The sequence below is a fragment of the Procambarus clarkii genome, chromosome 62, assembly GCF_040958095.1.
Source record: "Procambarus clarkii isolate CNS0578487 chromosome 62, FALCON_Pclarkii_2.0, whole genome shotgun sequence".
Taxonomy (NCBI): Eukaryota; Metazoa; Arthropoda; class Malacostraca; order Decapoda; family Cambaridae; genus Procambarus; species Procambarus clarkii.
In genome coordinates, this window is record NC_091211.1 from 26,991,778 (window position 1) to 27,015,876 (window position 24,099).

At 47.3% G+C, this 24,099-nt stretch overlaps 1 protein-coding gene across 1 annotated transcript in view; it reads left to right on the forward strand.

The window, feature by feature from the left end:
• Positions 1 to 24,099, forward strand: part of LOC138349784 (rab3 GTPase-activating protein catalytic subunit-like) — a 55,625-nt gene that overhangs the window by 18,315 nt on the left and 13,211 nt on the right. Inside the window, exon 3 of the mRNA XM_069308411.1 lies at positions 6,405 to 6,551. Within this exon, the coding sequence (XP_069164512.1) occupies positions 6,405 to 6,551 (147 nt within the window). The remainder of the gene's footprint in view (positions 1 to 6,404; positions 6,552 to 24,099) is intronic.

Genomic DNA, 24,099 nt, shown 5'->3' on the forward strand with positions numbered 1-24,099 from the left:
CCCCCTCCCCGGGAGGGGGAAGGGGGAGCCCCAGACCCCCCGCGCCGGCTACCCACACCTCAGTTCTTGAGGCTGGATGTCAAAAACGCGAAAAACCGCCGACCGGAGGGAGGGAGGGATGCCGGGGAGCCTCCGGGACTCACCCAGAAAATGGCGTTTCATTACATTCAACGCTGGTTTTCTGGGGGGAGCCCCGTCGGCTCCCCGGAGCTAACTACCCACAGACAGAAAAAGAGGGACTTACCCGGGAGGCGGTCGTCGCTCACCCCTCAACTCGAAGCCGAGACAACTGGCCGCAACCGCCGACCCAAAGCAACACAGGCCCGACGAGGCCCAGGTTCATTGCCTGAACCGAGGGGGTTCGATGCGGTCCTTGTCTCTTTGGGGTTGGTCTCTTCGGGTGACTCGTCTGCTGAGTTCTCGGGGTTTGGCTCTCCTGGCGGTTCACGTACGGGGCGTGTCCAACGTCTTGGCCGACGCCCTGTCTCGCTTCGTTCCCCTCTCCACGGAGTGGACGGTCGACGACGAGTCCTTCCGTTGGCTTTGCCAGACGTTCGGGCGCCCCGAGGTGGACCTCTTCGCGTCGGCGTGGTTGCAGCGTCTTCCCGTTTATGCGGCGCCCTTCCCCGATTGCGAGGCCGTCGGGGTCGATGCCTTTCGGCTCGACTGGTCGTGGTGGGGGTTCCTGTACCTCTTTCCCCCGGTTCGGCTGTTGCTCCAGGTCCTGACTCGCTTAGAGACTTACCGGGGGAGAGTTGTCCTTCTGGCCCCTTGGTGGCCGGCCCAGCCTTGGTTTCAGGCGCTGGTTGCTCGGTGTCCGAACCCGAGGGTTTTCCCGCGGCTCCGCCTCTTTCAGCAGATCGGGCCGGTATGTCATGTAGCTGGTTCGATCTTCTCCTCGAGTCTTCGCGTATGGTTTTTTTGACTCGAGTCTATCATCATCTCTATGGTGATCAGGTGGCCTCCTTGTTGGTGTCCCGCCTTAGGGCTTCTTCTCGGCGGCAGTATGAAGTTTCCTGGCGGTCCTTCCGTTTCTTTTTGCGTCTTCGTCGTGTTAGCTCCTTGTCTGTTCGGGTGGTCTTGTCCTTCCTCTCGTGGTTGTTTCAGGACCGTCATCTTATGCCTAACACTGTCGCTTCGTATCGTGCGGCGCTGGCGGAGCTGCTTCAGCTTGCTTTCGGTATCGATGTTACGTCTGCGCCGTTTCGCAAGCTGTCTCGTGCATTGTTTCACCTCCGGCCTGCTCATGCGTCGCCTGAGCCGTCCTGGTCTTTGGACAGAGTGCTCGCTTTCCTTTCATCTCCTCGTTTCGTTGTGGCCCCTTCGGTCCAGGATTGTTTTTCCAAGGCCCTTTTCTTGTTGGCTTTGGCCTCTGGGGGTCGGGTAGGGGAGCTTCATGCTCTCCTCCGGCGCAGGGGTTTCTGCTCTTTTGGTCGTGGTGATAGTTTTGTTCGTTTGCAGCCGTCTCCTTCTTTTCTGGCAAAGAATGAGACTGCTGCGTTCCGGAGGGGTCCATGGGTGGTTGATGCTTGGTTGGTCAGGCAGGGGGTGCATCATGTTTTGTGTCCGGTTGCGGCGCTTCGCCGTTATTTGTGCGCCACAGCTTCTGTGTCCGGGGACGCGCTGTGGGTTGATCCGGTTTCCCTTCTTCCCTGTTCGCGGGTTCGGGTCTCTCAGGTCGTCCGCAGGGTTATTAGGTCCAGCCAGCCTGCGGTCTATCCCCGTGCCCATGACGTTCGTAAGTTCGCGGCTCTTGCTGCCGTCTTTGGGAATACAGGCATACCTCAGAATAAGAGTTTAATCCGTTCCTGGAGACGCCTCGCCTTCCGAAAACTCGCATTCCGAAGTTAATTTCCCCATAAGAAATAAAGGGAAATGAATTAATCCGTTCCTGACTACCCCAAAAACCCCACATCAAACTAAATTTTTATACCTAATTCATCTAAATAAACCTACAAAACTGTGTTCCAGTTATTACTTACCTTACTGTCGAGTGCTGTAGGCGTATGGAAGATGGTGAGGAGGGGGGAGGAGGAGAGGAGTTACTGTTTGGAAGGGGAGTCCCCTTCCATAATCACATCACATAACCCCATGCCTTGTAACACTATGGATACCACTTCTCTTTCTAAATTTTTCAAACCAGCCCCTGCTTGCCTTAAACTCTTTCTTATCTGCATCACTCGTTGCAGGGGTATTCTTTAGAAGGTCTTCGTGCAACACCCTGGCTTTCTCACAAATAATGGCCTCCGAAACACTATCACCCCTCAACTCCTTGTCGTGTATCCAAATTAATAACAACTTTTCCACTTCTTCAAGTATTTGTGCCGTTAATGTTCTTACTCCTTTTGCCACTTTAGCACCCATAATCTTATTTTTCTTCTTAAGTATAGTGCATATTGTTGATGTGGCTTTGTTGTACTGCCTACAAAGTTCAACAACACGTGTACCGTTCTCATGCTTCCGAATGATCTCTTGTTTCTCCTCTATTGTCATCCTCACAGGAGCTTTCTGGCCTTTATCCTTACCACTGGCTTTCTTGGGACCCATGGTGAGATATATAATAACAAATTGTATAGACAAATCACCAAAAATCCAACAAAACACTGAAAATCCGCGAGAAGAATTGATGTGGGGGTAGTCACTGAGCGCCAGACAATAATAAACTGAGGGGCGGCGGGGCGGAGGGGCGACGAACGCGCTAGGTCGGCTGTACGCGTATCAACAAACTCGCGTCCAAACTCGCCTCCCGAAGTAACCCTCGCCTTCTGAGACAAATTTTTGGAGTAAATACACCTCGCCTTCCGAAAATCTCGCATACAGGGACAATCGCATTCCGAGGTACCACTGTATGTCTTGGTCTGATATTCGGGCGCGGGGATTTTGGCGGTCGAACAGGGTCCTGGCTGCTCGTTACCTTGTGAATGTCCCTGGGCCTCGTCGGGCCTGTGTTGCTTTGGGTCGGCGGTTGCGGCCAGTTGTCTCGGCTTCGAGTTGAGGGGTGAGCGACGACCGCATCCCGGGTAAGTCCCTCTTTTTCTGTCTGTGGGTAGTTAGCTCCGGGGAGCCGACGGGGCTCCCCCCAGAAAACCAGCGTTGAATGTAATGAAACGCCATTTTCTGGGTGAGTCCCGGAGGCTCCCCGGCATCCCTCCCTCCCTCCGGTCGGCGGTTTTTCGCGTTTTTGACATCCAGCCTCAAGAACTGAGGTGTGGGTAGCCGGCGCGGGGGGTCTGGGGCTCCCCCTTCCCCCTCCCGGGGAGGGGGGAGCTGCGCAGACAGCGGCGCGGCAGTGTGTGACGTCACACTAGTTTGCTTGTTTTCGGTTGGGGAGTTCTATCCACTAGTTCGGTTTTAGGTAGCAATTTTAACCAGAATAGGGGTTTGTTTTGGGGCGCTTACCTTTCTGGGTGCCTGTTCCGGTCGATGGCAGACATAGAATGCTTCCAACTACACGGGGGCTTCTATAGGCCATTGCTCCCCTTGCCTCTCTGAGGGGGCCCGGTTCTGGCCGTGGTCCCCGGTAGGCCTAAGAACTCCATACACATGACTGATGCCAAAGTCTGACATTAGCATATCAGCCTGGGATAGCTCCGGGGAGCCTCCGGGACTCACCCAGAAAATGGCGTTTCATTACATTCAACGCTGGTTTTTTGTTCCCTGATCACGGAAAAAATAACAAAAAAATCGTAGGTGGCATATTTTAGCCGCAATAGGGTAGGGAAGTGTGGCAAAAAAGGGGCGTTGGCAGAGCCTTCGCCAGATGAGGTCTACTCCGCCCGAGCTGTCAGACGGCAGTTGCCACAAATATATTATTACCTAATTATTTCAATGTCTCTGATTGATTTTTTCTTAGTTTTTTTGCAGTAATATTATTCCATACAGTGAATTGTGGTATATTTATATTATAAAATGTGTGAACCATCGCTGTACTCAAAATTATGGTGTGCATATTAGTGATTCAATTATTATGATCATAAAACAATAAACAAATAGTTTTGCTGTTGTTACACTATATACACAGGTTATATATAAGTATTTGCATGTTTTGTACACCATAACGAACTACTAAGTTGGTCTTGTGAGTCAAAAAGCAACGAGGAGTGACCGCCAAACACCAGCGAGCCACTCACTCCCTCAACACCACCTTACTCACCCTCATTCACCTCCTACAATACTCTTTCTGTATTTATTCACTATACACAGATGTTATATATACGTATTTACATGTTTTGTTCACCATAACTGTACATCTAAGCTTGTATGGTGAGTAAAGGCCACAAAGACGTAGCTACTCACACAGTCAGCTGATCGGCGGCCGCCCTCAAGGCCAGACGCACTAATATTTGTCCTTCAACAATATTGTTTGTGGTGTTATTACGCTATATACACATATTATATATAAGTATCTACCTGTTTTATTCACCATACCTGAACAATTAAGCTGGTATGGTGCCCAAAGACTATTGTGGTCACCAGTAAACAACATGATAAGTCGTGCAGACGACGCCACCGCCCTCACCAAAATGGCGGCTCCCAACCTACTCCTCTTGCTGTTTATACCCTATATACACACACGTTATATATAAGTATCTACATTTGTGTTCACCATATCGAACCACTAAGCTGGTATGGTGAGTGCAGTCAATAAATGGTGGCCACACACAGTCAGAAGACGACGCCACAACCCTCCCTCGCACAGCCTTACGCCTCCCTCCATGGAGCACAGCGCTAAATATCACCACAATCCTGCTATTATCAGAATCCTGGTCAGTTTTATCACAGTCAGGGGGCTTTAGTAATACTCTCACTGCTAAATAATAGCAGTATCATATATATTATGGTATTTGTAGGCGATGCTGTGGTCACAAGCTGAACAGCGGTGCTGTGAGCTCGTGCTGCGTGCGCCAGCCTTGGTGGCTTGCTCAATACTGACGCTCTCACACCCAAGAATGTTGGCCTGGATTTTTTTTCTAGGTGGCATCTGGCAACTATCGGTCGTGGCTGTACTATAGCTGCCCCTATTCCAGGCAGGGAGTTTAAATTATAGCGCTAGACACGAAATCATATATAAATGATGTGCGCGGTTTCGGTTTTGTCACTGATATCATTTATATATGATATGCGCGGTTTGAGGGTTAAGGATTGACGCACAGTAAATCCTCCCCGGCCAGGATACGAACCCAGAACAAAGCGCTCGTGAAACGCCAGGCGAGCGTCTTAACCAGTACACCACGGGGACTGTTAACCACTAAACCACAGGGACTGTTATCACTTGTTTTTCTTTATTTACACCCAGAGAGAGCTATTATTTGCATCATACTTGTAAAACCCAGACAATAATTGTTTAAATTGTCTTTTGATGATTACATCATTTCCCCAGTAACATTCATGACAAAAAACACATTCATACCATGAAATGATAGCAGGATTTTTTTATGGGACAAGGTAAACTCCGTTACATCCTCATAGACCTATTATATCCATATTTGCATCATAAATGTAAAACCCAGACAATAATCGTTTAAATCGTCATTTGATGATTACCCCTAGGGATCATCAGTAGACGATAATCACTGCCTAGGTTAATATCTCGAATGCCCTCGTTCTGTTGACTTTAAACGTAAAATACTGAATAGTGCCATGCCTAAAATCTGGATAAATTCATTCCAGACCTATTCTGTAGTAGCATGAAATCTAGAAATCTAGATTTGAAGGATTTTTTTTTTTTTTTTTTTTTGGAGGGGGTGGGGGAGGAATTTGTTACCAAATTTTGGGGAGTTTTCTTATTATGGATAAAACACACATTTGCACACTTGGACACACACACAGCATCTACATACTTTTCAGATACCTAGTGACTGAGACCATCTAAACCACTAATTATGTTAGAAAAATGGGATGCCTGCTCTTACATTGATTTTTGTTATAATACTAAGCTGTATAGCCATACTATCACAATAATCAATCATGATCTCGGGTATTAGATGTAGTCATCAGATACAGTTATCAGATTGTCAGTCATGAGTCAGAATTAGTAGAGAGAAGGCATAACTCAAAATCTAAGGCAGGTGACCCACATTGGTTAGATAACATTAGAGGCAAATGCCAAAGTGGCCTACATTCATATACCCACAAAGAAATAAAGTTTAATTATTGTATAAGAGGACGAGATATTTGTATTTGTTTATTCAAAATTATTTGACTTGTATGAGTGTCCTCTTTCGGATAGGCTATCCGGTTATTCAGAAGCACTCAGTGTATTATTTTTTATACTGTCCCGTAATTTATTTTTATTTCTCTCCTATTGCTCCATTTTAAGCTTGTTTAATAACATTGAATTTGTAAATAATTCAAAATAAATTTAAGTAATATTTTTTACAATTGGAAATGACTGTTTTAAACAGGCAGCAAATCCAGGAGCAGTCCTTGAAGATTTTGTGCGATGGTATTCACCTCGGGATTGGATAGAAGATGCATCTGATGACCCCAGTCAGCCTCCTTGTGGTAATCTTAGTGCTCGCATGCTGATTCCAGGAAATATGTGGAAGGAGGTATGTATGTCTGCTTTCATAATACTCTGAGCAAATTGTATTCATGTCCCAGGAATAAATGACAATGGCTTTACAGTTTACACTGTAAGATATATGCAATAAATAAGATGTGTATTACAAATGCTCATTTTCATGACAAGAGTATGCCTTATTACAGTAGTCTAGCAGTTCTGTGCATGGAGATGTAATGTAAACCTTTTTGATGTGAGGAGAAAATTGGGATTTTTTTTTTCAAATTATTTATATTTAGTTTAGTTTGAATTCTCATGTGAGCTATTATGAACAATGTCACATTTTCTGAAATTTCCTTAAAAGTTGCTTAACCACTGTATTATGACTGCTTTTGCAGTAGTAAAATATATAAATATGCGGCCTTGCCTACTACAAATGTCTATGGGTAAATAAATCAACTGCTTAATCAGCAAAGCAATATACTTTAAATAAGGGTAACAAAGAAACATACAAACATATAAATGAAATACAGGCAACCAGAAATATTATTGCACCAGAATAAAAAACACAATATTATTATATAAGCACTGATCACTATTTTAAAACTTAAATGAATAGATGGGTATGCAAATAATGGTCTTACCAGGCAATTAGCTATGTTACTAAACAATAAACAGGTACCAAAGCTTTCTCATAACATGTCCACCTCAGCCAGCTTCACCCACGCGACTGGCGTGCTCAGCTTGGTGTTGACAGGTTACCAACTAAGAATCACATGAAATCTCTAAATACTCTGCTATCTGAGAGTAATACTTAAGAACAAAATTATAATTATACTAATATGCATATAACACTGCTAAGATGAAATTAAGTACATACAAGAAACTGGAATAATTACAGGGGTGAATCGGTGACGCTAAGTTGATACACTACATGCAATTACTGGAACATCCCAAATACGGTCATCCCCTCATGAGATGCCACGATCTCCCCCCACATGAATAAACATGCAATAGCATTAGCAAAATAGTACATAGAGGCACATTATAGCATGCTACATCTAACTCAAACATATATATTAGAAAACAAATAGACTTAATGGTTAATTTTAAATAATTGAGGAAAGAAATAATGAACATACATATTTATCATGATAAATGTTAGAATCAACTACAGTATATGGATTTATAACACACTGCACTGCACCACCTGACAAATGAGCGATGTTAGGATATCATAAGATTGAAAATGCGCGTGCAGTAGGTTGGGTACGAGATGGACGCCTGAGACCTCCAGTGAGCGGTAGCCATCTTGGAAGAAATTCACAGCATGCCCCAGGGCCATGGGTTGGCTCAGTTCTGAGTGAGCAATCATGGCTGGCGCACCCACCTCCGACTCCCAGTTTCCTGTCGGAAGCAGTGTGGAAAGATCGCTCTCTGCTGATGAAATTCATACCTTATGGTTTTGAAGAAGATAAGGGTAGTGATATTGATGAGGCAAGGCAGATGAAGCCTTGATGAAGCACGATAAAGACCTTACACAAGTGATGCAGCACAGCTGAGGACGATGCAGCGAGCATATCCAGTACAGGGTGAGCACTAGGCACGCTGTGTGGCCTCTCAGGCCATCGCTCATGCCATTATTATCACCACCTGTCATCACCAATTTTTGAAGAAAGTTATACTATACTTTGCAGTTCAGGAGGCCTCATCGACGAACGGGCCGCGGGGGTCGCTGAGCCCCGAAATCACATTAAGGTAACCTCAAGGTAAGGTACCTTGCAGTTACCTTGTGATGATTTCGGGGCTTAGCATCCCTGCAGCCCAGTTCTCGACCAGGCCTCCTGGTTGCTGGACTGGTCAACCAGGCTGTTGGACACGGCTGCTTGCAGCCTGACGTATGAATCACAGCTTGGTTGATCGGGTATCCTTTGGAGGTGTTTATCAAGTTCTCTTCAACACTGTTAGGAGTCAGCCAGTTATGCCCCTTATGTGTAGTGGAAGCGTGTTGAACAGTCTCGGACCTCTGATGTTGATAGGTCTATCAGAGTACCTATTCTCTGTGTTTCAATGGGGGAATTCTGCACATCCTGCCATGCCTTCTGGTCTCATGTGGTGCTATGTCTGTGTGCAGGTTTGGGACCAGCCCCTCTAGTATTTTTCACGTGTAAATTATCATGCATCTCTCCCACCTGCGCTCAAGAGGATACAGATTTAGGTATTTTAGTTGGTCCCAATAGTTTAGACGTTTTACCAAGTGGATTCTAGCCATAAAGGATCTCAGCATGCTCTTCAGGTCAGCAATTTCTCTAGCTTTGAAAGGGGCTATAGATGAATTATTTTCTGGATTCAGTGATGCTGCTTCTGATAAAAGTAGCGTAGATGAACAGTGTGTTAGCGGCTTCCATGGTGATGTTACTATGCCAGTGGTGCTGGTGCCAGTACAAGAAGCATGGGTGAATTCGTGAGGGAGGGCTGTGATAATTTTGTACTACACAAACCACAACTTGATACTGATGTTTGTGTTGCACCCACTCAGACTCACCAATACTTCAGACTCTTGAAGTATTTCATCTCCCAAATGATGCCTTGTATCTGGTCTCCTGCTCCCTACACCTATCTTCATTACATTGCATTGCTTGGGTTAAACTCTAACAACCATTTGTTCAACCATTCCTGCAGCTTGTCCAGGTCTTCTTGAAGCCTCAAACAGTCCTCCTCTGTCTTAAGCCTTCTTAAAATTTTGGCGTCGTCAGCAAACATTGACAGTAATGAGTCTATACTCTCTGGGAGATCATTTACGTATATCAGAAACAGGATAGGTCCGAGTACAGTGTGTGTGTGTGTGTAATTACCTAAGTGTAATTACCTAAGTGTAGTTACAGGATGAGAGCTACGCTCGTGGTGTCCCGTCTTCCCAGCACTCTTTGTCATATAACGCTTTGAAACTACTGACGGTCTTGGCCTCCACCACCTTCTCACTTAACTTGTTCCAACCGTCTACCACTCTATTTGCGAAGGTGAATTTTCTTATATTTCTTCGGCATCTGTGTTTAGCTAGTTTAAATCTATGACCTCTTGTTCTTGAAGTTCCAGGTCTCAGGAAGTCTTCCCTGTTGATTTTGTCAATTCCTGTTACTATTTTGTATGTAGTGATCATATCACCTCTTTTTCTTCTGTCTTCTAGTTTTGGCATATTTAATGCTTCTAACCTCTCCTCGTAGCTCTTGCCCTTCAGTTCTGGGAGCCACTGAGTAGCATGTCTTTGCACCTTTTCCAGTTTGTTGATGTGCTTCTTAAGATATGGGCACCACACAACAGCTGCATATTCTAGCTTTGGCCTAACAAAAGTCATGAACAATTTCTTTAGTATATCGCTGTGTGTGTGTGTGTGTGTGTGTGTGTGTGTGTGTGTGTGTGTGTGTGTGTGTGTGTATATGTATATATTCAACCCGTTCTCGCAAATTCGTAAAGTCAATATTGACTTATTAACTACGTGCATAGGTGATATACTAAACATAATAGATACCCTTAAAAAGATTCATAGAAAACACAGACCTTACCTAACCTTGTTAGTATCTTAAGATAAGCATCTTATTGCTTCGTAATTACAATTATTACTTAACCTATACCTATTATAGGTTAGGTAATAATTGTAATTACGAAGCAATAAGATGCTTACCTTAACATACTAAGTAGGTTAGGTAAGGTCGGTGTTTTCTATGAATCTTTTTAAGGGCATCTATTATGTTAAGTATGTCACCTATGCACATATTTAATAAGTCAATATTGACTTATTAAATTTGCGAGAACGGGTTGATATATTAGTATATTTTGGTAGCATTCGTTCTTGTAAACATATGTTGTTAAATATGACCGAAAAGGTAAGATTAATAATTCTAACACGAATTTTCTCTCTTTCTTGTGTTTCTTTTCACTGTCGATGGTAATTGAAAAATCAATTCTCCAAAATTAATTTTTACTTCTAGTCTGACGCGACGCCTGAACGCGTTTCGTAATATCTTATTACATTTTCAAAGACTTTAGTTTACACACACAACTGTAACCTGTAAACACGCAAAATCCGTCCATACTTATACTCGCATTTAGGTGAGGTGATATGGTACAACAGTTTTGGGTGAGGTGAACAAACTTGTGACAAATAAAAGTTGAAGTTAGTGTTTGACTAAAGTTGACTCTTTAGTAGGAGTCAACTAACACAACACATGTACCCTCTATTTGACTATTTTACAGGAACTTCTTTTCCACAGCTCATAAAATGAAGGAAAGGGTCCTGAAAGATATTGTTGATAGGAACGTTATCCCTACAGACAAAAATTAGAAAATACAATTGACGATTTACTATAAAATAAAAAAAACGGCCAACCTACTCCTGGAAAAACTCTCCAGATACCAAGCAGAACGCCTTAAAGGAGACCAACATCGTCTATGCCTTTAAATGCCCACTTGGGGACTGTATGCCCCAAAGAACTCAGTATATAGGCAAGACAGCAACGTCTCTTTCCAGGCGATTAACAATGCATAAGCAACAGGGCTCCATCAAGGAACATATAATCTCCTCTCACAACCAGACCATCACCAGAGAAATCTTAACAAACAACACAGAAATCATTGATAGGTACAGTGATAACAGGCGGCTCGACATCAGTGAGGCATTACACATAAAAAAAAGTCAACGCCAGTAATCAACAGCCAATTAATGCACAACTGTATTCTACCCACTTCAAGACTGAAGCAATATGGAAGCAGCAAGAGGAAGTATGGGCCAATAGGCCTTCTGCAGTTCTCTTATCCAATTTATACCCATTGTTCCGTGTTCTGTCTTGTGTTTGTCATAAGTTTGTTCACCTCACCCAATGTGCAAGTGTAAGGACCCGTAGCCTCAGAGAAGAAAATAAAGAGTACTCAGAGAAGACCTTGTGGATCCTCGCTGAACACTTTGATATTTTCTTCTTCTACCACCATTCTTTTGGTATGTGTGTATATATATCTAACTTTATTTGAAAATTTCATTGCACAAAAAGGGTTACAACATTGGTTACATGCAGGGTCCAAGGCTGCTTGTCACAAGTTGTATAGCTCCTCCAGCTCCTCAGATGGCGGGCAGGAACCATGGATGCAGTGAGCATTTCCTCTCTGGATCTCCACACTAAGGCACTGAAAGAGAAAACTGGCAGCTCTAGGGTCTCTAGTTGTTTCAATTAGCTTGGACCCCAACTCCTTCAAAAAACTAGCAGCACTTCTACCCCAGGCACCAAGTGTCTCTGAGGCAATGGGGACAAAATTGTAGTGGTGCTCAAGGTCTCTGTATTTGCGTGACTTGGCTGCTTCCCGGTGATTGGCAGTACCTCCTGCTTGTGTAGCACTGAAGTCAACATAGGTATTGGCTAAAGTTGAAACGCAAGTGTAGTCCCACACCAACTGTCTACCATTCTTCCAGGGGATCACCGTGATTCCGTCTGGGCGACCAACAGGCTCATCAGAGTTGCAGGACATTAGGTAATGGGGCTCTCTCTCTGCTGAACAACCGGCTGAGGTAAGGCATCTCTTAATATGTCATTAACCTCGCTGAATCTTGCATGCCATCCTTCTGTCCTTTGGCAGAGAAGGACATGCCGTCCGTTCCTGTCTGCCACTGCCTCTCCGCAAATACACCTGTATTCGGTGTGAATTGGGGCAGCGAGGCGGAGAGCCACGGCAATTCGGAGGGCCTGCAGTGTGAGACGGGTGCCAGTTGCTGACATTGGGGGTTGCTAATAGGAAGTCACCTGCATGGGGAACTGCTACAGCTCTAAGTCGGGCAGTGTCATGTGGTGTTGTCGCAGCTTCTAGCAAAGTCACAGCTTCCTGGTCGGCAATGGGGCAATCCCAGCTGGATTGCTTATGGGCTTCAGGTGGTGGTGGTTGGGGGTGCTGGTCCTGCGAGAGAGACCCATTTGGTGCTCGGGTAGGATTTCCTTCACCAAGTTGTCAGACACCACTGAAGAGGACAGGAACACTGGTACAGCAATTTGTGTTGCTGTGCGCACTCCAAGGCCCCCAAATCTGACAGGAAGGGAGGTCTGTTTCCACTGTGAGTTGCTGAGAGAAAGGTTGAGGGCTTTTTCAAGCATTGATTTCAGCAAGCTGTCGTGTATGTGTGTGTGTATGTATATATATATATATATAAAAAAAATTATTGGGGATATTCCTGCATGGGCCCTAAGCCTCTGGCTGGCCCATTAAGTGTTACTTGTTTCCATTTTAATTAGGCAGAGTATGAGTATTTATAACTCATATGTTTGCTTTAGTAAGATTATACCCCATGTGGTTAATAACTTCTAATGCTCTGTTGAATCTTATTTGAATTGTATGACTGTGTAAATAGTGTAAAAGTGTACAAAGTGTAAATAAATTGAATATTGAACAAGTAATTTTGCGACAAAAAAATTTTGTGGACACATTAGTGACACATGAATCATAGTTCCTTGGAACATTATGAACATTTTACTGTGTACATATTGCAAAGAACACAAATGTGCATCAGATGCAATAAAGAACTAATTATAAAGCAATGAAAAATTTATGAAAATATATTTGTGACAACTCGTGAGTCTTGAATAGCCCGCATGACCAGCTCCAGGAGCTTCGCGCATGGGCGAACACGTATCGGTGATGCCACATCGCATATTCTCCACATTGCCACAACCAAAGTAAGTTGTTTTCTGGGGGGAGCCCCGTCGGCTCCCCGGAGCTTTACCGGCTGATATGCTAATGTCAGACTTTGGCATCAGTCATGTGTATGGAGTTCTAGGGCCTACCGGGGACCACGAGCCAGAACCTGGCCCCCTCAGAGAGGCAAGGGGAGCAATGGCCTATAGAAACCCCCGTGTGGTTGGAAGCATTCTATGTCTGCCATCGACCGGGTCAAGCATCCAGAAAGGTAAGCATTCCAAAACAAACCCCTATTCTGGTGAAAATTGCTACCTAAGCCGAAATAGTGAATAGAACTCAACAGGAAACAAGGAAACTAGTATGACGTCATACGTCACCGCGCCGCTGTCTGCGCAGCTCCCCCCTCCCCGGGAGGGGGAAGGGGGAGCCCCAGACCTCCCACGCCGGCTATCCACCCATCAGTTCTTCGGCTGATGCTATAGGCAATGGTTATGTGCTCCGGCTCCAGTGGTTGTTCAGCACTGTACCTAGAGTGTGGTGTCTGTTTTCTAGGTGGTGCGTGAGCCGGGAGTGATTCTTCAGTACTCGGGCTGCATGCGCCTAGGGTTCCCTTCCCTAGGTGCCCTGTAAGTACTGCCCTTGGGGCTTGGGGCCACCTTCCACAAGTTCCTTGGGTCCTGCCCCTGCTTGGCCGTTTACTGCTTGGTTTTCGGCCGCTCTTTGTGTGCTCGGGTGTTCTGTCTCCCTTGTTCGCCTTAGAGTAAGGGGCAGTGTTTGCACTGGTGGGGCGCGGGGTACTGTGCAGCTTGTCTTTACCAATCATGGCGGCCGGCTCTGTTCCGCTTGGGTACGCTGTCCTCTTGCGGGGTTTTCTTTTTCTTTTGTTTATATACCTGGTGGGGGGGTCTGCCTTCGTTCTTGCCCCTTGTGTTCTGAGTATTTCTGGTGGTACCCCCTGCTAGGTCCCCGTGAATGTACACGTCCCGGGGGTTCAGCTCTTAGAAAGTTGTTTGGTAGCTTGGGTGCCGGTTAGCAGTACCCTGCCTGGGATTACCTGAGCGCGAGTCCTCTTAAAGTAAACGCTCGGGACCCTGGGAAACCCCTGGGGGCGCGCGGGTCCGATGGATGTGACCCCAGAGCCCCCCCCTCGCTTCCAGCGAGTTTGAGGGTTGCTCTCACCTTTTGTCTCTGGGTGACTCTCTGTTTTGCCTCCGTCTGCTGCCTGTGGGGTCGGTGACACCTTCGACCCGGTGTCCTGCGAGTTTGGTTGCTCGTTGTGGCTCTGTTACCCAGTTGTGCTAACAAAGCGGGTGCGGGCAGCAGGGGCGTTGCACTTGAGCCTTGGTGGTGGCAACGTTCTCGTGGTTTCCTCCCCGGGAGCCCCGGGGCTGCCCCGTTGTAGTTCATTTTGGGACTTGGGGGTGTTGGTTGCTTCGGTTCCATCCACGCCCCCTTGTCTTTCCCCTGGTTCACCCTTCCTGCCTGCATCCGGTTCCTTACCGTCTGTAGGTTCAGGGCGGGGTGTTTGGTGGTGTTGAGACTCGGGCAGTCTCAGGGAATTCCCCTTCCGGGGTAGTGACGGGGGCATTTGGGCCTGTTCCTCCAGCCGTGTTGTATGAGTCTGCCAGTGGGCTCCCTTCCTTAGTGTTTTCACGGCTGCCCCGGTTTTCTGGTACGGCCGGGGCTTTGGGGGAACGGCTCGGCCCCGAGGCCTGTCGTGTAGGTTCCCGGGGCTGGGGAGGGGCTGACTTGGGGGGCCTTGGCCCCGTTAGACCCCGTGGGGGTTTTTATCCCCCTCTAGGCGGGGCTTGTGGTTACGCGGAGTGGGGTCTTTCCTCCCCACTCGCCGTACGTGCTGTTGGACGTCGGCCCCTCCCCGGGCTCGGTTCCTTGGCCTTTGAGTCGGTTGGTTCCGTCCTGTGGGTGGATGTTTCCTCCCCCGCTTTTTGGGACGGTGTTTTTGTCATGTTTCCCCGTTCGATGGGGTTCTGCGTGACTTCTGATCTCGGGTGCGCCTGCGCCTTCGTGTGCCTTCGGGACTAGTGTTGGCTTCTGTGTTCTCGAGGGTACGGGAAGGTTTTTCGCTACTTCCCGCATTATTGAAACGTCTGTCGGCTCCTAGTACTTGTCGCCCTGTTGGACTACTTGTCGCCCTGTTGGGCTACTTGTCGTCCGGTTGGGCTACTTGTCGCTCTGTTGGGCTACTTGTCGCCCGGTTGGGCTACTTGTCGCCCGGTTGGGCTACTTGTCGCCCGGTTGGGCTACTTGTCGCCCGGTTGGGCTACTTGTCGCCCGGTTGGGCTACTTGTCGCCCGGTTGGGCTACTTGTCGCCCGGTTGGGCTACTTGTCGCCCGGTTGGGCTACTTGTCGCCCGTTTAGGTTCCTTTTTTGGGCTCTTTGCTTCTTTGGCCGGTTTTATTGTTCCTGCTTCCTCTTTTGGCTCCTTTTCTCGTGCAATAGTCCTGGCTGGCGCCTTCCCGCAGGGAGGGTGTACGGTTCGGCCAGCGTGTTATGCGCATGCGCCGTGGAGTTTGTTTTGGTCTGGGCGGTGGTTCAGTGCTGGGGTTTTGCGCCCTTTTTTGCTACAGTGCTTCGCCTCTTGTTCTTCTCCCTGGCTGCGGTATGTGCCCCTTCGCGCCGGGGGTGTCCTGGTTCCCAGTTGTGGGGAGGACACCGCGGTTTTCCCTGTGTCATGGGTGTGGACCGCCTCCTTCGCCTCTCCCTGTTCTCCTGCGGGTCTGGCAGGGTCCGGCTCTGGCGTCTTCACCTGGCGGTGCTCCCAAGTTCTTCTGGGCACGGTTGAGTCGTGTCAAGTTCGAGCCACCATTCGCCAGGTGAGTTTCTGCGGTCTGGCGTCTTTTGGCCGGGCGCTGGATGCGGCGGTGTTTATATCCCTGTCTTTATTTAGGTATATTTTTGTACGACTGAGACCGTTCGCACACCAGTGACTGTCCCTTTATCACCCCTTCCTGTCCCCCTCATGTGCATGTCCAACCCATGCTGGAGTCATTCAGGGGACCCTCCTTTTTTTAATGTTGAGGTGTGGGGGTTGTAGGGTTGGTTCTGTACTCACCTGGTGAGGCTCCTGGCTGTGCTTGCAGGATTTGAGCTCTGGCTCTTGGGTCCCGCCTATCTGGTAGAACTTGCGGGATAGTACCAGTGGAGTGCAGTGGTGCTCTTGGCACTTTTGGGGAACACTGTATTACCATCAGTGGTCTGTGCTTGTTACACGACCTACTTGCGAGCATAAGCCTTCTTGCTGGTTCGTCTGTGGACTTCCAGGGCGCACTGGCCTGTTTTCGTATGGCAGTTCCGGCCCGTCCTGGTTGTGGGGGTATGTGGGCCAGTGAACTGCTCCTAGCAGCTGCCTGGTGGGCCATCCTCTGGCCGGTCTGGCCTGACCTTGGGCCGGGCTTGAGGTGTAAAAGAGCTCCCAGTACCTCATCCAGCAGGTATCGAGCGGGGTTTCTCCGCCGTCGGTCGCCTGGTGCAGGTTTCTGGGCCTGCAGGGTTTTGTCGTGTCTCCGTTGGCCCTGTCTGGGGTCTGCCTGCTCCGTTCTCTGCCTTTGCAGAGGGGAGTTGCTATTTACGTGTTGCATGTTGCAGTGGTGCCTGTTGCTGCTGCTGCACGTGTGCACTGGTACCGTGTTTCACGGTGGCGTGTCCTTGTTCCTGTGTCCGGTTGTGGAGTGGCACTTTGCTGCCGTTTTGTGCCTGGGGATTGCGTGGGGTTTTTGTCCCTGCCTGATTGTCCACCCCTGGTTGTTCTCCTGTTTTTTTTTTTTTTTTGTGCTTCTGCTCTTTCTTCCTGCCTCCTCTGCAGCAGGGATGTTCTGCGTGTGTTCTTAGGCGTTGGTCAGCCTGTGTCCTGTGATGTGCTTCTTTGTCTCGGTCTGTTGCAGTTGTTCGTGCCCCTTGGTTCGGGTCCTGTTCTGGCGGCGACCCTTCCGCCTTCTTTGGTTTTCCTAGCTTGCCCTGCCGGTTGTTTTTTTTTTTTTTTTTTTTGGGGGGGTTCTTGCGATGTCTCGCGTCGGACCCGTCGTTTCTGAACTCCTGGCGGGCTTGCATGCTTCGGGGAGTTTTTCTGTTCGGCAGACGTTCCATCTCCTTGTGCCGCCTGGGTTTCGGTGGTCGCGCCCGAGATCTTCTCGCGGCTCCGCCTTTTTCCTGGGCTCGGGGGGGCCTTGTCGGGGCTGCTTATGTTCTGCCTCGTGGTCTCGCCTCCGGTTGGTGGTCGGGTGGCTTCGTGGTAGGTGTCCCACCTGCGTGCTTCTCTTGGCGGCAGTATGGGGTATTTTGGCAGTCCTTCCTTTTCCTGTCCCTTCTTAGGTGGTTCCTCTTGTTAGCTTGGTTTACTCTCGGCTTGGTTTTCTAGTGGGGGTTGGGGGCCGTCGTCTTGCCACATACTGTCGCCTCTTTTCGTGCGGCGCAGGCGAAGCCGCTTCAGCTTGCTTTCGGTCTTGGTGTTGCTTCTGCACCGTTAGTCAGCTGTCTTGTGCGTCATTTCACCTCCGGCCTGTTCGTGCGCCGCTTGCACCATCCTGGTCTCTGGTCAGCGTGCTCTGTCTTCTCCTCGGTTGGTAGTGTCCCTTCGGTTCCGGTGTGTTTTTTCGTCGGCTCTTTCCTTTGGGCCTTTGCCTCTGGGGGTCGGTTCGCTGAGTTTTCTTGCTCCTTCGGTTTTAGCGTTTTGGTTGTTTGATGGCAGCAGTCTCCATCTTTTCTGGCGCGGGGTGGGGCTGCTGCATTCTGGAGGGGTCCAGGGTTTGTTGGTGCTTCGTTGGTCGGGCCGGGGGTGTGTCGTTTTTGTGTTCAGTGGCGGCCCTCCCCTGTTGTTTGCGTGCCACGGCGTTTGGGTCCGGAGCGCGTTTTGTGTTGATCCGGTTCTGTTCTTCCCGGTTCGCAGGTGATGGTGTCCCGGGTGGTCAGCTGTGTTCTTGTGGCTAAGCTGCCTGTGTTCTTCCCTCATGCCTGTGGCGTTCGTGGCTTCGCTGCTCTCGCTGCCGTCTGGGCGACGTGGCCTTGCAGTCTTTCGGGCATGGATTTTTGGTGTTCGTGCAGGGGCCTTGCTGCTCGTGGTTCTCGTGTTGTTCCCGGGATTTTCGGGGCTGTGGCGCCTTGGGTTGGCGTTTGCTGCCGGTTGTCTCGCCTCCTTTGGGGGGTGCGTGGTGTCCGCCTCCCGGTTTTGTCCCTTTGACCTTCCTCTGTGGGTAGTTAGCTCCGGGGAGCCGACGGGGCTCCCCCCAGAAAACCAGCGTTGAATGTAATGAAACGCCATTTTCTGGGTGAGACCCGGAGGCTCCCCGGCAACCCTCCCTCCCTCCGGTCGGCGTTTTTCGCGTGTTTTGACATCCAGCCTCAGAACTGATGGGTGGATAGCCGGCGTGGGAGGTCTGGGGCTCCCCCTTCCCCCTCCCGGGGAGGGGGGAGCTGCGCAGACAGCGGCGCGGTGACGTATGACGTCATACTAGTTTCCTTGTTTCCTGTTGAAGAGTTCTATTCACTAGTTCGGCTTAGGTAGCAATTTTCACCAGAATAGGGGTTTGTTTTGGAATGCTTACCTTTCTGGATGCTTGACCCGGTCGATGGCAGACATAGAATGCTTCCAACCACACGGGGGTTTCTATAGGCCATTGCTCGCCTTGCCTCTCTGAGGGGGCCAGGTTCTGGCTCGTGGTCCCCGGTAGGCCCTAGAACTCCATACACATGACTGATGCCAAAGTCTGACATTAGCATATCAGCCGGTAAAGCTCCGGGGAGCCTCCGGGTCTCACCCAGAAAATGGCGTTTCATTACATTCAACGCTGGTTTTTTATATTTTTGTTTTTACATGTACATGTTCAGGGAAGAGATTTTAACAATTTACAAATAAAATAAAAAAAATTGAGAACGCTTTATTTTCCACGCACTACTAGAATGTCACAGTAAAAGCCGTGCAGCATGAAGGTTAACCCTTGTATGGCGCCGGGCTATTTAGCATTTGTCACCCACAGGCGCATACAAAAAAAAAAAAAATTCTTCTAAACCTGTTAATTTGTGTTCACTGATCATGGGAAAAATAATAAAAAGTCATAAGTGGCATATATTGCCTGCTATAGGGTGGGGAATTTTGGCAAAAAACAGGCGCTGACTCAGTGTGCGTCCCAAACGGTCTGTTGCTCACCAGCTGTGACCACAGAGAGATAATTACCTAATTATTTCAATGTCTCTGATTGATTTTTCGTAGTTTTTTGCTGTAATATTATTCAATAGTGTGTAGTGTGATATATTTATATAATAAAATACGTGAATCATCGCTGTACTCAAAAATATGGTGTGCATATTGTTGATTCAATTATGTTCATCAGTGAACAAATACTTTGTCGGTTATTACACTATATACACAGGTTATATGTAAGTATCTGCATGTTTTGTTCACCATAATGAACCACTAAGTTGCTATTATGAGTCAAAAAGTAACGAGGAGTGACCGCCACACAAATGATGATGAAGACACATGGAGATCTAAACTTTTGGAAGTGAGTACAAGGAACTTTCTGAGCCAACATGTCAAGGGGCCCACAAGAATGAGAGGAAATGACAAACCAGCTAGACTCGACCTGATTTTCACCTTAAATGGCTCAGAAATAAGGGAAGTCAAATATAAAGCCCCCATAGGAATGAGTGACCACAGTGTATTGATATTTGAGTATCTGGTAGAAGTAGGGATAACCTATCCAAGGATGGGATTAGAAGGAAAAAGACTAAATTACCGAAGAGGAAAATATGACGAGATGAGGAACTTCCTAATGGGAATACCATGGGAAACAGAACTCAGAGATTAGACTGTACAGGATATGATGGATTATGTCACTCAGAAGTGTCAGGAGGCTGCAGACAGGTTTATCCCAGTCCAAAAAGGGAAAAATGAAAAGCAACAGAAGAATCCGTGGTTCAACCAGGAATGTGCAGCAGCAAAGCAATTATGTAAAAGAACATGGCGAAAATACAGGAACAACAGAACACCAGAGAGCAGGGAGAAATAACAGAGGGCCAGAAATGAGTACATCAGAGTGAGGAGAGAAGCAGAGAGGCAGTATGAAAATGACATCGCGAGTAAAGCTAAGACCCAACCAAAACTGCTCCACAGCCACATCAGGAGGAAAACAGCAGTGAAGGAACAAATGATGAAACTAAGAAAAGGGAAGAACAGATACACAGAGAACGACAAAGAGGTGTGTGAAGAACTCGGTAAGAGATTCCAGGAGGTCTTCACAATAGAACAAGGAGAGGTCCCTACACTAAATGAGGAGGCAAACCGAACAACCTTGGAGGAAATTTACCTCACCAGTGATGAGGTCAAAAGGAATCTGTTGGCGTTGAATGTGTCAAAGGCTGTTGGGCCTGACAGAATCTCACCATGGATTCTAAAAGAAGGTGCAGAAGCACTAAGTGTGCCACTCTCTATGGTGTATAACAGGTCACTGGAAACGGGAGACCTTCCGGAAAGCTGGAAGACAGCTAATGTAGTCCCAATTTACAAAAAGGGTGACAGGCAAGAGGCACTGAACTACAGGCCAGTTTCCCTAACTTGTATACCATGCAAGGCGATGGAGAAGATTGCAAGGAAAAGGCTCGTAGAGCATCTGGAGGGAAACAGCTTTGTAACACACCACCACCATGGGTTCAGAGATGGTAAATTGTGCCTCACAGGCCTAATAGAATTCTATGACCAAGCAACACAAATTAGGCAGGAAAGAGAAGGGTGGGTAGACTGCATTTTCTTGGACTGTCAGAAAGCCTTTGACACAGTACCTCACAAAAGGCTGTTACAAAAGTTGGAGCAACAGGCAGGAGTAAAAGGTAAGGTGCTCCAGTGGATAAGAAAGTATCTAAGCAATAGGAAACAGCGAGTAACGGTGAGGGGGGGAGGCATCAGAGTGGCGAGATGTCACCAGCGGAGTCCCACAGGGCTCTGTACTCGAACCCATCCTGTTTCTAGTACAGTGGAACCTCGATTAACGAGTGGCTCTATTAACAAGTTTTTCCAGTAACGAGCAAGCCACTCGCAGCAAATTTGTCTCTATTGACAAGCTCGCCGCTATTAACAAGCGAAACCACATGGTGCTTCCTAGTGTCTCGCGGGTTCTCGGACGCCTCCGACGCCAGTGTTGTTGTTGAATCTCACACGACAAGCATCCCTCTGGATTTATTTGTGCTTTTCTTTGGGTTTTTAGTGGTTTTGCGACTACAATTTGTAACACACGATGTCTCCAAAGAAGCTGCTTGCTAAAGATAGTGTTGTCAAGAGGAAGAAAGATACAATTACTGTGGATTTGAAGAAGGAATTTATAGCAAAGCATGAGTGTGGTGTCTGTGTGACTGATCTCACAAGGGAGTATGGCAGGTCCTCATCAACAATTTACACCATTAGTAAGGGAATGAGGAGGTAAGGGAGGATGCTGCCTCTTCCAGTGACATCACCCTGATCAAGCAGTGACAACCCAGTGTGTGAACATGTAAAATGACAATTTGCTGTCTTGTTTTAGGGACATCCTAAAACAAAGACAAAAGCAATTGTCAATAGAAAAGTTCTCTCCAAAAGTAGAGAAAAGAAGAGCCAGTAATAGTGAACCACAACCCGGTCCCAGTGGGGTGAAAATCCCAAGAAGAGAGAGCCTGCCTGACTCAGAGGTGGATTCTCCTTCCACACCATAACCCCTCTCCTCCTTCCCACCTCCCCATCGTCTCCCTCAAGCCAGCAACGACTCTTCATAAGGTAAAGTAAACATTAAAACAGTACAACAAAACATTTATAATTACATGTGCAGTATTATATTTACATTAAAAAATGTCATACAAGTATGGATGTTTTTGGGAGTGGAACGGATTAAATTTATTTCCTTTATTTTAAATGGGGAAATTTGTTTCTTAAGACGAGTTTTCCAGGTAACAAGCTCGGTGCCAGAACGGATTAAACTCGTTAATAGAGGTTCCACTGTATATGTAAACGACCTTCCAGAGGGTATAGACTCATTCCTCTCAATGTTTGCTGACGATGCAAAAATTATGAGAAGAATCAAAACAGATGAAGATTGAGAGAGACTACAGGATGACCTGGACAAACTGGAGGAATGGTCTAGAAAATGGCTGCTAAAGTTCAACTCAGAAAAGTGTAAAGTAATGAAATTAGGCGAAGGGAGCAGAAGGCTGAACACAAGGTACCATCTGGAAGGTGAAATCCTAAAAGAGTCAAATAGAGAGAAAGATCTGGGGGTCGATATCACACCGAACCTGTCCCCAGAGGCCCACATCAAAAGGATATCATCAGCGGCATATGCTAGACTGGACAATATAAGAACTGCCTTTAGAAACTTGTGTAAGGAATCGTTCAGGACCCTGTATACCACTTATGTAAGACCAATTCTGGAGTATGCAGTTCCAACCTGGAGTCCATACCTAGTTAAACACAAGCCGAAGTTAGAGAAGATTCAGAGGTGTGCCACCAGACTGGTCCCAGAACTGAGAGGAATGAGTTACGAGGAAAGGCTAAGGGAGCTGAACCTCACAACCCTGGAAAACAGAAGAGTAAGGGGAGACATGATAACCACCTACAAAATTCTCGGGGGAATTGACAGGGTGGACAAAGACAAACTCTTTAGCGCGTGTGGAACACGAACAAGGGGACACAGGTGGAAACTTTGTACCCAGATGAGCCACAGAGACGTTAGAAAGAATTTTTTCGGTGTCAGGGCAGTTAACAAATGGAATGCATTAAGTAGTGTTGTGGTGGAGGCTGACTCCATACACAGTTTCAAATGTAGATATGATAGAGCCCAATTGGCTCAGGAATCTGTACACCAGTTGACTGACAGTTGAGAGGCAGGACCAAAGAGCCAGAGCTCAAACAGAACTAGGTGAGTACAACTAGGTGAGTACACACCAGCCAGCCACTCGCTGCCACTCACTCCCTCAACACCTCACTCGCCCACATTCTCCTCCCACCATACTGTTTTTTCTTTTATTCACTATATACAGACGTTATATATAAGTATCTACGCAGAATAACCACATGTGAAAAATAGAAAATGCGTTAAGCATTTTCTATTTTTCACATGTGGTTATTCTGCATACTTGGATCAGTGTTTTTGTGACCATTATTGCATAAGTATCTACATTCGTGTTCACCATAACGAACCACTAAGTTGGTATGCTGAGTGGCAGTGGCAGCCAGTGGCACCCCGCCACTAGCAGCCACTCCCTCCCTCCCTCACCTCACCTGACTTGCCACCATTTTCCTCCCACCATACTGTTTTTGCTTTTATATACAGACGTTATATATAAGCATTTACATGTTTTGTTCACCATAACTGTACATCTAAGCTTGTATGGTGAGTAAAGGCACAAAGACGTAGCTACTCACACAGTCAGCTGGTGGCGGCCGCCTTCAAGGCCAGACGCACTAATATTTCTCCTCCAACAATACTGTTTGTGGTGTTATTACGCTATATACACACATTATATGTAAGTATCTACCTGTTTTATTCACCATACTTGTACAAGTAAGCTGGTATGGTGCCCAAAGACCATAGTGGTCACCAGTAAACAACATAAGTTGTGCAGATGACGCACCTCCCTCACCAAAATGGTGGCTCCCAATCACCACAATCCTACTATTATCAGAACCCTGGTCTGTTTTATCACAGTCAGGGGTCTTCTGTAATAATATCATCGCTAAATAATAGCAAGAACATGTATATTATGGCATTTTTAGGCGATGCTGTGGTCACAAGCTGAACAGCAGTGCTGTGATCACAAGCTGAACAGCAGTGCTGTGGGCTCATGCTGCGTGCATCAGGCTTGATAGCTCACTCAATACTGAGGCCCCTCACCCGGGAATTTGGCCCATGATTTTTTTTTAAATAGCATCTATTCACAAGAGCCC